The following is a 14429-nucleotide window of genomic DNA, read 5'->3' as shown; positions in this document are numbered from 1 at the left end:
TTGTTCTAGGAAAAGTTTAAACTGTGAGGGTCAGTCAGAGTCAGTGGATAGAGAACAACTTTGGATTTGCACCTCACCTACTTCCTGGAGAGTTTTTCTCTAGGTTTCATCTAGGCTGTTTGTATTTAAGTGGGTAAAAGGTGGGTGTTTGCTGTTTAGTTTGGGACTTTTAGAATTCAAGTTTGTGATCTTTGTGTGATTGATAGGTGGTGGGCGGTTCCCAAGGAACGCAGGTGAAGCTGTCTGACGGCTCTGTGAAGACAGTAACCGCGGCGACGGCAGGCCACTTGTCCAAGCCGGGGACGACCACACTGAGGATGACGGGCGGAGTCATCACTGCTGCAAGCTCCACCCCCGGCTCTGCCAGCGCTGCCATGGCAACCAACCAGCAACAGGCCAGTTTCAGAGTGTTGATCTCTTTTCTTCTGTCTGACAGCTATTGCTTCATAAATTCATTTCATATGATGCACAGGTTAAATAACATTGGACTTGAAATAGTCCCTGAATGCTTGTTTAACATTTCCCATAAATTTTATAACTGGCTCAGTTTCCAAAAAACATCCAGCTGACGTTTGAACTGCAATCAGTTTGCCAACTTTGCATAATATTCAAACACTTTTTTTTTTTGCATATTCATATGATTTGGGTGTGCAGTGTAAAGATTCATCAATCTAAAAGTCAAATGTAAACGTAATCTAAAAGTTTCCTTCTGCTGCCCCAGCTCTGGCTGTCTTGTCCTCTTCCTTTGTCAGTTCCATATGTTTAGTGGCATATCTCTGTGCTGGAGCCTGGATTTGTTTCCATGACATAATTTTACTGTAATTTCCCTATGTAATAAACTATAGACATTTTTAGATGAGGAATAATCTCTTTTATCTCCACATTTCGCCTGGGTCAGTTTCCTAGCAATTTGGCCCCCACCACTGCTGTATGAATGCAACAGCTTGGCTGTGATGTGGTTGTCAGGGAGAGCAGAGACCGTAAATGGCGTGTGTGGAGCCTTAAGCAGTCTATCACCAGTGGTCTGGGTTGGGGTGATTAAAGCTTTACTGTTGGTGGCCAGGCCTCATTAATTTGAGATATCAAGAAGCACAAAAGACTTTATACTTAACTGGAGGCTCTGACTCACAGAAACAAACACACACACACACATACACACACACACACACACACACACACAAAACATTTACTCTTCTGGAAAATTCAGTGCAAGTACAGAGCAATACATTGAACCAGGGGACCACAGCACTGCCTTTCCTGTTTAGGGAAAAATGCAAATGTTCTTCTAGGACTGTTAATTGTATCGATACGGCCCTGCCAGAGAGAAATCACCTTGTTTGTCTTGGAGAATTTCCTAAATCCAGTGACCTGATCAGTACAACTCACTCTAGAAATAGACTTTTTTCACAGCAGCCACTTTGGCATGAGGAGCACCGTAAACACAGGTGTTATTAATAACATTAATAAAGGTTCTGTTACTTTTAGGTCTCTTTGAGCCAGTGTTCTCCTGTTGTTCATGCTGAAAAATCACTGGAAAAGCTCTGGTACACTTAAATGAAACAGAACCTCAATTAATGTCATTAGTCAGGATAAACACCTGTGTTTATCCTGCTACTTCATGCCAAAATGGCTGCTGTTACAAAGTTCTGTTGGGTGGGACCAAATGTAAATTAAGCAAGGGCAGAGCAGAATGGAGCCCAAAGGGCAGTTAGTTTCTTAATATTCCTGTGGATTATACACAATGTCAAAAAAAAACAAAAAAAAAAAAAAAAACAAATCCAATTTTGGGCTAAACCGTGCCTAATAAAGCATGAACATAGAAAAATATTACTTTATTAATGAAAAGTGGTTCTTATCCAAATGAATTTGACTGTTTTTGAACATTTGTGTTCCCACAGAAATTCCTCATTGACAAACAGGGCAACAGTAGATGTGTTTGTGACAGTAATTGCAAGGATAAGTGTTCGACCCAGGGAACTATGGGAAAATGATGTAGTGGTGTAATTATGTCATTGAGATAATGCATTTTATTTGAATGGCACCGTTTTGGAGCTCAAAAATCACCTTACATAAAACAAAATATACAAAGCATGTTTTATTCTTTGACATTTAAAGGCATAAATCTAACGATATTAAAAAGCGTGTTTCTTATCTGCCACAAGCCATTTCAAAATTTGGAAAATACATGCAAAGGGATGATATCTACAAAATCCTTCTAGCTACAGATTGCCTAAAAACACAGACATTTCATAAGGGAGAGAGGGCACTCTACAAAATAAGCTCAGCATTCATCATGACCAGAATTATCCCTTGAGTCACAAAATAAAGTGTGTTTGTGTGTGCGACCGTGGCTGCCATACCCGCCCATGTTCACATTTTCTAGGGCTTCTTGTCTATTTTAAGTCTTATGTGTTGTGCTCCTGCAATGCCCCCCTGTTTATCTCCTGTATTTTAGAGCAGCTCAATTACAGTTAATTAGCCTTCACACCTGTACTGGCGAGTCGTTCATCTAATATGCTCTTTCATCACATCACACATTTCTGCTGCCTCTCTCCACACTGTCTAACTAGGAGTGATATGGGCTTTTAAAATATGTGACAAATTAGGCTTGAAAGAGAAACTGTAAAGACCAGAATTAAAGCTGCAAGCAGCGTTGGACGGGCCCTCGCCCCCCCGTGCACGTCGGGGACAGCGCGCGTGTCGAAGTGCAGATAATTCGTCTGTCTGTGCCATTTTAAAGGGTATTTTTCAGTGCTTTTATTTTGAAAGAGTTTTGGGCTTTTATTTTGAAAGGCCGCGGAAGTCCTAGTGTGTGAGCGACAGGAGTACTGGCAGCTGCTGCATGATCACACCAAAATGCAGGCACACACACTCACTCACTCACTCACTCACTCACACAAACACACACACACACACACACACACACACACAACGCCAACAAAAAACCCACTCGTACATTCGCTGCTGGTGCCCCTCTGGCCACTAGCAGCGCCCCTCCAGCAGATGGCGCCCTTAGCATGTCCTAGTGTGTGACTGATTTGAGTAGTGGCAGCTGTGGCATGATCACACCAAAATGCAGGCACACAGAGAAATCCTCATTCAATCTAATGGAGAAATCCAGAAAACCCACCCCTTTTTGAGGGGTCACAGCTCGGTCACCGTTTAAGTGACCGACTTGATTCAAAGTTTAAACGAGGCACGAGACTTGGATCTATAAATCTCCCATTTACATGATTTTGCTATCTTTTACTGTTTTTGAGTTATGGCAGTTTTAGTTTGAGAGTGTTTTCTGCTCCCTCTGAGCTCTTACAATGGGTGTGTATTGCACATTCCTGAGGCAGCTAGAGTGAGTCACATGTCCAGGCAGAGTGCAGAGCAGAGCACACCAGAGTCAAAAATGTTTGAAAAGTCTTCACAGCTCCCACAAACTTGGTCCAATCCACATCAAAACTACATATTTTCGTAGGAATTTTTGTCCTCTTTCCATCTGCATAGTTTTCAAAGCCATCAGACTTTTACTTTAGACTCCAGGGGCTTAATTAGTGCCAAGTGTCAGCCTCTGCACACCAAACTCCATGGGAAAAAATGAGGTTTTGGCTCTGGCCACTCCGACTTTGAGGGCTTATGAAATCCAAACGAATCGAGTAATGACGGAGTGTTTAGCAACTTTTGTTCAGCACTGTGTCCTCTGTCATCTGTTAAATTTTCAAGCTGCTGACATTTACGGCCTGGGAGGAGATAGATTTTGTTCAAAGCGGAATTTTGGGCGAGAACGTGACATTCAAACGCAAATTGCGGACTTCCTGTTGGTTTTAGGTCGGGGGTGTCAGCTCGTGATTTGTAGGGCTTGATGAGACCTACATTTCGGCGTTGGTTTGGTCTTTCTATCACATTCCTGTGGGCCACAGCGGCTGCCTTTGTGTGCCTAGGTGGCGCTACCAAGCTCATTTTTGCACCTTGGGGGCCTGTTTGTCCATTTTATCAAATTTTTCGCCAGACCTGGCCTGCGTGCCGAATTTGGTGAGTTTTGGAGCATGTTTAGGGGGTCAAATTAAGGGTTATTTAGACGTAATAATAATAAAAAGAAAAAAAAACACTACAATAACAATAGGGCTTCGCGCTGTTCAGCGCTCGGGCCCTAATAATAAGCAGATGGGATGTAAGATGAAGGTGGCTTTGAGATTTATTTTTGCTGCCTGGAAAATGCAAAAAAAAAAAAATTCTCAACCTGATGTCACTCTGTTTACATCACTGATTATTATGCATGATATATAATGCAGGTTAATTATTTTGTCCTCCAAAAATTGGGAGAATACAGCTAGATTATCAAAAATATTCACCATAGACATTGGTATTCTGTGATATTAAAGCACAAATAAGGAATCCTATACCCACTAAAAGATATTATATGTCTTCAGATTGCTCAGTAGACTAAAATGGTGTGGGTGTTGATGTTTGTGTAGGATGTGGAGGCTCGCCGTGCTGTATAAATGCTGCGGCCCTGCTGTAAATTTACATCCAAAGCACAGTGAGGACTTAGGAGTCCACAACTTATCTTTTTTTTTTTTTTTTTTTTTTTTTTTTTTTTGCTTTGCATAAGCTTAAGGCTAACAAACACAGGGAGAGCACAGATGTGGGAATGGATCTTGTTCATACTGACAGCATAGGCAGAAAAGACACCTGGAGCCCGTTCTTTGTTAGAAGTAGCAACAATAGTCAGAATTTCATGATATCTGGCTGAAAGCAAAAAGCTATGTATGTGTTTGTGTAATGGTTGTATGTGTGTGTGTGTGTGTTTCATGCAGGCTGCTGATGGTGTGAAGACTTCCTCCCAGCACCACCCAGTCCTTGTGGCGGCCAACCAGGCAGCAGTCATCAGTGCTGCTAAGAGTGCCAGCGCTGCCGCTGGAAACAGCCTGGCGAAGGGTGCTGTGGCCACCTTGGTCAAGGGTGCCGGCAACTCTGCCACAAAGAGTGCTGCAGGGTCAACTGGTACCGTGGTAACTGTTGCCAAGAACATCACCAATATGCCGGTCATCAGCATGTCCAAGGGCGCTGGGACTGTAGTGGGCGTGCCCAAGAGCGCAAGCACGTCATTGGTCACAGCAGCCTCACTAGTCAGCGGGATGGCAGCAGGAGGAGGGAAGACAGGCGCTACTCTCTCAGGTAAGGAGACAGAAACCTCACGTGGCCTGTTGGCGTTGTGTCCCGGTTTGATTTCCAGTTCTAGATAAAGCAGTTAACAAGCAAATCCAGACCCAAAGCTGTTTACATCCAGAATGTTCTGTGCTTTGTCCAGGCATGCTCAAAATCCACTCTGGAAGTTCCAGCTCCCAGCAAACAGTCTTGACCATCCCTGCCAACCAGCTCAAACAGCTAGGGGTGGGCCCCAGGTCTGTTGGGGTACAGACTATACTCATGCCTGTTGGGAAAGGTAAGTGTGACTAAAGCCAAACAGACAAACAGATAAAATATTTGTTTAGGCAGCACAGCAGTCAGCGTCATTACTGAGCTGTTTTATAAGTTTCTGAAGAAGAAATGTAGTGGCAATTTGAAACTGCTGGGCTGGGCGACATACTGATATTATAGCGACATCATGATATGAGACTACATATAGCCTGGGACTTATTTTAATATTGTGATATGGCATTTTCTCCTGTTTAGAAAGGCTGCTTACAGTAAACAGATGCAATTTTCTGAAATTAATAGACTGTTCCAGTTGTTCTGTTATTTGCCTCTAGCTGCTTGATGCTGCTAATGGTTATTTATCAAAAATCTCTTGTGTGTAAATATCTCATGGCAGCAGTGATAGTCTTCCCGACAGTATCGCTGCAGTATCAATATTGAGCTATTTAATCAAATGTGTTATGATATTTTATTTTGTCCAATTGCACAGCCCTAGAGTACACTGTCGTTCTGGAGGACTGTGTCTTTGAAAAGAAAACACAGTGGTCTCTCAGATTTTCTAGTAAAATAACCACTTTGAAGAATGCTGTCAGAAGAAAGAAATGATCACACTGACGTTACTTCAAGTGCAGACCATTTTTCCTTCTGACAAATCTGGAACACCAGATTACATCGATTGATAATGGGCATTCGCATAATGGAGAGTACAAAGGGCAGTAGGCATGCTACAGCTTTATTTACATCATGCTGTGAAATTCTGCTGAGGCTTATTCTGCTGATACAAATTACTGTAGCGTGTCACATGATTAGAGATGCATATGGAAATAAACATACTGCCGAATGTATCGTCATATTTTCCCTGTCTAGTATAAAGCCTTAGTACAGCCCACCTCCCCCCACCCCATTTCTCATCTAATAAAGCCTACTAAGCAGTACAGGCTATTGATGCATCCTGTGTGTGTGTTTTCTTCTGTGTGTAGTACTGTCTAAAGGCCCAGTCTCCAGTACTCCTTCCTCCTCCTCTTTCTCCTCCTACTCCTCATCTCTCACTACCACCCCAGGAGCAGCTGGAGCTGGACCCTCCCCCAGTCCTGCCAGCCAGGCCTCCCCCTCCCTTGCCCTGCCTCTGGCACAAGGTGAGAGGAGACCCCTGCTCCTTCCCCCACCACATCTTCTCTCCTTGCATTCTTTTCCTAGTTTTCTTATTCTCTTGCCTACACATTCCCAGTCATCATCTCTTCTCTCCCTCACTTAGTCAAAATAATATCTTGTTTGAAATAAATATTTTTCTCACACTTGCTTCCCGCTGTCACTCTCTGTCTCAGTAAAGACAGAGCCCGGTGCTGGCACACCTGTCACTGCGGTCCCGTCGCCTCCGGTGACTGCTCCGATCTCCACTTCCATCCACCCTCCACGCGCTGGTGCCACGACAACGACCACCGTCAAACTGGAGCAGGGGGCTGAAAACTCCACGCATGACCTCATCAAGTAAGGATGAGTTATGGCTCCACTTTCCCTGTTAGAATAAAAGGAAATTCTGCATGCCGCCAAAAAATAGCAGCATCAAAACATAGCCAAATTAATCACATTTAATTCCTAACAGGCTTAATGTCAGAGTTAAAGGTGCAAGTGCAGAAACAGATTTCATCCTGTTATTTTTTGGAAGTGTGCAGAATTTACCCCCAAAGTAAATTCTTTGCACCTGCACTAACACTGAGTCATCAAGAGTACAACAGCATTTTTCTATATATTTTTACAACTTTGACTTTAAACAAGTCCACTCTGACTCGTTGGGTGAAGTGCTCCATGGGGATTAGTAAAGCCGCATTTTATGAAAGCGATCAAACGGATACCATATTGCTAATGGAAAGCAGTTTCTCTCACTGACGAGCATTTTAACGAGTGTTTTCTGGTTCTGTGCCTCACAGTTTGTCTTTCCTCTCCTCAGCACTGAGCACATAGAGACGATGATGCAGCTGCTCACTGCTGTGGTGAAAAAGTTCCCTCTGATTGTGCCAGAAAAGAGTAAGTGAGCCTCCCCTTCCCCTCCAGCTGACATGCTTGGAGCTATTGCCACAAAGCGAAACAAAGATTAAATGCTTGGACGACCAGGTTTTGACGAATAATCTAATCTTTTTGTTGTTTGTTTGCTTAGCTGAAGATTCCCATCCATTCTGTGCCTCCTCTACAGAGCAGTATTATTCTTGGAATATTGGCAAGCGCAGAGCATCAGAGGTGACTTTTTTTTTGTGTGTGTGTGTGTGTATGTGTGCTTTATTATAGGAATTAAAATTTTATGTTTTACATTCTCCGTGTCACTCAGCGATATGCCGTCTCAGACCTGGAGTTACAATCACACTCCTGTTGAGATTATGCACATTAGTAGTGAAAATATGCTTCTCGGGAAAAATAGACATGAGAGGATCAAAATGTCTCAACAGTTCTCAATAAATTAGACAAACAGTTTAACATGCTCACCACAGTTTTTGCAAACATGAGTGAGTGCTGTTATGCTGTGCTTACAAAATCAAAACACAAGGTCAAGAATCAGCTCGCTTTCCCAGAATTAACACTTACATTGGACACATTTCACTGCTCTGTGGGTGTACAGTACCCAGTGAAGACAGAGCATATTTCCCCTGATAAAGGTTTAATTCCAACTCAGCAACAACACAGGGTGTCAGTACGTGTGTCTTATTACTACCTGGTTTCCAAGTTGAGGATGCGTTTCTTGTCAGTGATAATTCACTTTGTGTAGAGCTGTCTGTGTAAAGTGTGTGTGCTCGGCTCTGGACTCCTGACTCGACAAGCTTTCTGCTTGCCTCATGTCTTCCTCTCTTATCTGGTCAGATGTGTATCTGTGCCTGGTTGTCCCTTCTCATCTCCTCCTAATGAGTTCATCAGTCGCCCTCGTAGACCAGCCTGTGTCTCGGCATCCTGTCCTCTCACTTGATATTTCAGGGTCAGACATGGATATTTATAATCTACAGGTTACGAATTTACTTAGGAGACAGAGGACTTGAAGCACGCCATTTTACAATGTGGGATTAAAAACGATTGGCTTTTAAGTAGCTTATGCTTGACTGTTGGGAGATTGTGTGTGCACATGAATGTACACACATCAAAGCTGTGCCGTCACAAAATAGTTGTGCATGGTCAAACCCGGGGCATTGAGGCCTATTGTACATTTTTACATAATAGATGTTGGCATATCTGTGTGTATGTGTGTTTAGCTCCAGCGAGCGGTGGCAGTGAAGCGTGTTGTCCAGGACGTTTTGGACCACTCGCCCCGTCTGCAGGCCCTCACTCCCCCAAAGACCAGAGAGGTGGTGCAGTGGTGCCGGCAGAGGGGCTACACACCGCCTGACCCCGAGCCCCAACGCAGGAATGACGAGGAGTCCATTGAGGACATCCTCACTCAGATAGACAGCGAGCCTGGTGAGTGATTCAGTTAAGTTCATTACCACATTATGGCAGTATATATTGAGAGTATACAGGCAGGAATAAAACGAAGTCCTGATGCAGTGCATAATATCTAAAATGACTTTCAATAAGAACTAACAAGTGCTGCATAAATATCACTGGTTGAGGTAGTAAAGTGAACAATGTGAGTGTATGTGTGGGAGGCATCAGCAAGTGTGAGTGCATTAATTGGGTGACAGTGTTCAGTTCAGTGATGGTCTGGGGAAAGAAACGGTTTATAATAATGTGTAATTTTTAAAAGGTACCATAATTTTGACAGCATAAACTTTACCTTGGATTATGTAACTTCTAATGTTGGCAGCAAGTAAGGGCAATGAAGTCAGTGCGAGGTTAATTTCCTCCACCAGATTACAAGCTCCACTGCCAGGTTGCACTACCCATCTATAGCAAAAATGATCTGTATAGTCAGTGCATCCCCTTTTCTTTCAGAGGCAAGTGGGTCTGTGGGCGTATTTTCAGCCGCAAAGAGGCTACTGAGTGATCATAAAAATAGAATTATAGATATATTATAGGCAGCAGTGTGTGATCCTCATGTTCTTTCATGAACACATGTTGATGTCACTGTGATAATGTCGGTGGCTTTGTCTATTGCTCTATAGAGGATAGTGTCTGTATTTATATATTTATATAGTGGAAGGTTGAGGGTTTAGTGAGGGTTACACTCTTTCCTCTTCAGCATCCAAATTTGAGTTTTCTGTATGTTTACTGGCTCCAAGACACGAATGCATTGATACAGGAGCAGTATTAAATGGAATGCACTAACCATTACTTCTGATGATTTATTATATAACCACAGCTGTAATCTATACAATATGCAGCCCTACCCTGAAAGATATGCAGTCTGTGTGTATGGGCGAGGACCAAAGAGAGGCTAGGGCAGGGGATAATCTTGTATGCTTCTACTTTGATGGCTTAACCGTGGTCAAGTGTGTTCACACCCCTTGTGCGGCAGGATAGGGGAACCCGAGGCCACTGTGCAGCACCACCGTCAAGATCTCTTGATGTCTGTGTGTTTGGGCATGTAGCGTTTACCAGGACATCGTTTAGCTTGGCCGGTGGTGGTTGTTATTTCACAGCATGCCCTTTCTTGTTCGCAGTATCTCAGAGTGGATCAATATTTTCCCTTCAGTGTTCCAGGGTGTGTGAAGTGTGGGTGTAGTGTTTCTGCGGATACCAGTGAGTCCAGTAATGTGTTTGCTGTCCGGTAATGTGTGTGAGGGCGGCTAGTGCGCAGCCTTGGTGTTTTGTTGAACCGGTATTCACAGGCAGTCCTAATTAATTCTGTCTTTTGTCTCTGAAGGGTGAGAGACGAGGCTGTTTAGCTCAGTGAGTCACACACTTGCCTGAGCCCAAACAACACGTTACTCTGTGCTGTTCATGTTCTTCTCCCCCACTGTCTTTTCTCACTCTCCATGTCTTTGCTACATAGATTTACTGAATTACACGAAATAGCGGAGCTGGTAAAATGAGACGTTAGTTAAAAAAAGAAAAAAGGATTTGGTTGCCTGGCATTACGTTTACTGCATTTTACGTTTACTGCATTACTGCATTTTTATTCTCTCCTCTCAACAGACCCACGCATCAAGCAGCCTCACTCAAAAATGAAGTGTTTAAACGCATGATGTTTCTGCCTTGCTGCTATGCTGTTGCTTGTTCACCGGTCGGTTAAATGCACATATCAATCAATCAATCCACAGAGTGCCCGTCAACCCTGGGCAGCTGTGAGGAGCTGGTGTTGCGGCTGGAGCAGATGCAAACTCTGCTGAAGACGGAACCAGAGGAAGCAGACGATGAAATAGTGGACATTATCTCTGTGACTCCCCCCTGCCAGAAGCTCAAGGTCAAAGAAGAGGAACAAGAGGCCGACTCAGAGCCCAAGTTCTTCCTGGGTCCCTGCCCGTCTGCACAATTTGTCAATGAAGCGGCTCAGCAGGTCAGGAGCCACTCTGGGGTTTGGGATGTGAGGGCTTTCGGATTTAGAGTGAAAATGGTTTCTTCCTGGGGGGAAATGACTTGCAGCTGGTTTTGCTGAAAGATTTCATAAATTCAGATTATTCTGTTTGCTGAAGATTATTCAAATACAGGTGGATGAATCCCACCCAAAATATCCTCCCTTCTGTAATGCTGCTTTTAGTAAAAGGATTGTAACTGAATGACAAGCAGAAGCTGCGCCCCCTTATTCACCTCTCTCTGAATCTTTCCTACGCTTTCAGATCGGGGTAGCCTTCCAGCCAGTGGAGGTGGAGAAGAATGTGTTTGCTCCCGTGGTTGAAGCCATGATTCTCAAGGTCGGTCACAACACAGGCCAGGGCAAAAGAGCTGTTCATTTACAGTGGAATAAGTCATTATTACCGTAGCATCCCCTGGACATGCACACTGCATACAGTTTGTGTATCTCTCCTTGTACTGTACTAGAAACTGATTTTCTATGTGAGTAATGACTCTGTGTGTGTGTGTGTGTGTGTGTGTGTGTGTGTGTGTGTGTGTGTGTGTGTGTGTGTGTGTGTGTACACATGCTGCAGGCTACAGAACAATTTGCCAGTGACATCCTGAGAGAAGCTCTGGCTGGGGCATATGCCAAATCCCCTCAGAACAGGTCAGAAATACACTCTGTTTTTGTTTTTGTTTTTGTGTGTGTGTGTGTGTTTTTTTTTTTTTTTTTTTCCTAACATAACCTGCTTAGCACTCCATTTCTTTACTTTTATGCGCTGTCATATCTGGGGCCGGCCCAAGCTATTTGGAGGTTTGGTGTGTTTGTTCATCAGACATGGGTTACAGCATATAATAATCTTCCAGAAGAGCTACAATGAAATTTAATGTTATTTTTTCCTAAAAACTTAATTTGACTGCACATTAGACAGCCACCAAATTGTCATATTTCAGTTTAAAAGAGCATTATACAACTGCATTCAGGTAAAATGACACTGTAGAGGTTAGGCAGAATCAAAATGAAGTACTTTAGATACCCACACCCACCCACCACAGCAAGTCAGTCATTATCACAAAAAAGGCCCCAACAGTGAACTAAGGCTCCAGTGCCTGCATACTGTTCCTCTTGTATGATTAATTGCCAAATATATCAATTACTTGATACAAAATACTGATTGAAAATGATTTCATTACAAGTGATTTACAAATTTAGGACTGCAACTGTAAAAAACAACTACCTTGTCCTGACCTGAGAGGTTTTTCATGAGCAGTATTTCCCAGGTGGTCATATAAACAATTAGTAGTTCTTAATATTTTAAGTACATTTATCAAAGTAGATATTCTGCCCCCAACACGTTGCAAAAAAAATCATTACATAAAAAAATCTATATATATTTCATGAGTGTTTGTCTGCAGTAAGCAAGTGGTGATGTGATGAGACGTGTCCCTGTGGAGTGATGTATTAGATGTGAAACAGCAGCCTGTAACGCAGAAATAACAGAGCTCAGAATACCCTCATTGGCCAATCAGAACTGAGTATTGAACAAAACAATATACAGATAAATGATAATGAATCTTCAAAAGTGTTGTTCCAGCTGATATGAAGCAGATTTCCCATGTTGAGAGTCCGGCTCACATTCTTGATCGTGTTACATGGTTTTTCCAGGGCTCCCAGAGAGATCACAGCCATGAACGTGCACCAGGCAGTCAGCAGCATCCCCACCTGCGACTTTCTCACCAACATACACATGGGTTACCTGGCTAAGGACAACTGATGCACACCAAGACACGCACACACAGAGTGGCAATGACTGTCCAAACCTCAACAGAGGAGGAGCAGGATTCTGCACTTGGAGCGAACGACCGAACCCCGTGAATCCTCGCAGCCGGAGTTCATCCTGTTGCTGAAATGGTCGTGTCACACCTGACAGTTACTGAAGTACTGTTTTCACTGACTTGATCATAAAAAGGGCTGGGCTTGCTTCTCGTAGCAGCCGCACGACAGTGGACTGACAAATGTTTGAAATACTCTGAGAATATTGTGACATTTTAGTCTTAATATATCTTGAAAAGTGGCATTGTGGGACTTCTGCGATTTGATTTTGAGAGGCAGTTGCACTCTTGCTTACCTCGTAACAAGATTATTTTGGTGATTAAGTGTTTGCTTCCAGACAGAGTCAGTGGGGAAACGCAGGCTGGGGCGACTTCCAGGGCTGAAACGATAGCAGCAGACAACTGTCCCTTCCACCAGTCTTAATCCTGCAGCCTCCTCGCCTGGACTGGGAACAATATTACACTCAGTCACTCTGCTCGCCGGAGGAACTGACTCACAGATTTGAGTTATGGAAAAGGAAACAGTCTGGGACATCTCAATCTTAGAGGCCTCTATTAATTGAGCTACCTTGTCCGGGGTATTTCATGAACAGTATTTCCCAGCTAGCCATATGAAGAAGAATTTTGAAGAATTAATGTTTTAAATTCTTTTATGAAACCGACATATCTGTTCAGAGGCGTCATTGCCATCAACAATCAGTGATCTGTAGTCATAACCAAACCTTGCAAGTAGCCACTGTAATCCAAGGTTTGCTCAGAAGGGTGGCTGCTTCTTATTGCAAGTTGGAGCTCTGATTTCTGTGTTAAGATAATGACATAGACAATGGCGGTCATATCTTCATCATATCTACTGAGAAAACTCTTGGCTAATGTTATCAAGCCTCTGTAAGAATCACGAGTTCACGAAAGCTGTTTTTATGGACCACATTTGATAGCCAGCTCAAGTACTGTTTAGTGTTTTGTTTAACCACCGTAATGTATCCACCATGCAGTGTACAGTGTACATGACCAACATGAAATAGATGGTGTCTCAATTCCTGTTTTATTTTTATATATATCATCAACACCTGCAAACAGTAATGCCCTAACAGTAGCATGTGCTTATGAATTTGTGGTGGGTACTGGATGTGCTCATTAGGGTAGTTAATTGGTTTGGATGTGAATGCTAATATGTGTTTTGTCAGCTGATACAAATAACTGAAGACCGAAGGGGGTGTTTTGTCGGAAATTCAGTCTGTTAAGCTTTGCATTATGTTAATGTGTGAATGAGGTGAGTGTAAGTGTTTTGCCTGGGTGGCTGTGACGCCTGTTTGACCAAATTAGTGTAGAGAATACCTAAATATTGTATTTTCATTTTTCAGTGCACACCAAAAAATATATATAATCAATATTCTTGTAATAAAAAAGCAAAAGCCTGCTTACATCACCGAGTGGTTGTCAAATGCTTGGGCGTGCCAACATTTCGTTTCTTTGGATTTCTGATGAACTCAGTGAGGATAAATTGTAGGTAATGACCTGGAATGGACTGACAGCAAAGCGCTTATTGACTAAACCGGGCAAAGATGTGCCAGCAGAATTAAGAACCTGAGAGTCATAATGTTGATTTCTGAAAAGTGTGTGTTCTGTGACAGTTTCTTGAGGCAGCTATCTCCTACTTAAAGATAACTGCATGCACTGCAAAAACTCAAAACTAAGAATAATTGTCTTATTTCTAGTCAAAATATCACTTAAAATAAGACATGATCATCTCAGAAGTAACTTGTTTTTAGACAATTTTC

At 42.9% G+C, this 14429-nt stretch overlaps 1 protein-coding gene across 6 annotated transcripts in view; it reads left to right on the top strand.

The window, feature by feature from the left end:
* The window catches only part of yeats2 (YEATS domain containing 2), a 30754-nt gene extending 16680 nt beyond the window's left edge, over positions 1–14074 (top strand). For 4 of the 6 annotated variants that reach the window (XM_030073704.1, XM_030073699.1, XM_030073703.1 and 1 more), the window contains 12 exons: positions 207–395; positions 4806–5166; positions 5300–5434; positions 6387–6542; positions 6732–6894; positions 7355–7431; positions 7562–7641; positions 8640–8844; positions 10587–10822; positions 11103–11177; positions 11412–11485; positions 12485–14074. In XM_030073704.1, coding sequence (XP_029929564.1) covers positions 207–395; positions 4806–5166; positions 5300–5434; positions 6387–6542; positions 6732–6894; positions 7355–7431; positions 7562–7641; positions 8640–8844; positions 10587–10822; positions 11103–11177; positions 11412–11485; positions 12485–12593 — 1860 coding nt within the window. In that variant the 3' untranslated portion in view covers positions 12594–14074. The remainder of the gene's footprint in view (positions 1–206; positions 396–4805; positions 5167–5299; positions 5435–6386; positions 6543–6731; positions 6895–7354; positions 7432–7561; positions 7642–8639; positions 8845–10586; positions 10823–11102; positions 11178–11411; positions 11486–12484) is intronic. The other 2 variants (XM_030073700.1, XM_030073702.1) reach the window with 2 other exon arrangements.
* The last annotated feature ends 355 nt before the right edge of the window (positions 14075–14429 follow it).

The sequence above is a fragment of the Myripristis murdjan genome, chromosome 17 (assembly GCF_902150065.1).
Source record: "Myripristis murdjan chromosome 17, fMyrMur1.1, whole genome shotgun sequence".
Taxonomy (NCBI): domain Eukaryota; kingdom Metazoa; phylum Chordata; class Actinopteri; order Holocentriformes; family Holocentridae; genus Myripristis; species Myripristis murdjan.
The sequence above is the reverse complement of the archived record's forward strand: the minus strand, read 5'-3'. Positions and strand labels throughout refer to the sequence as shown.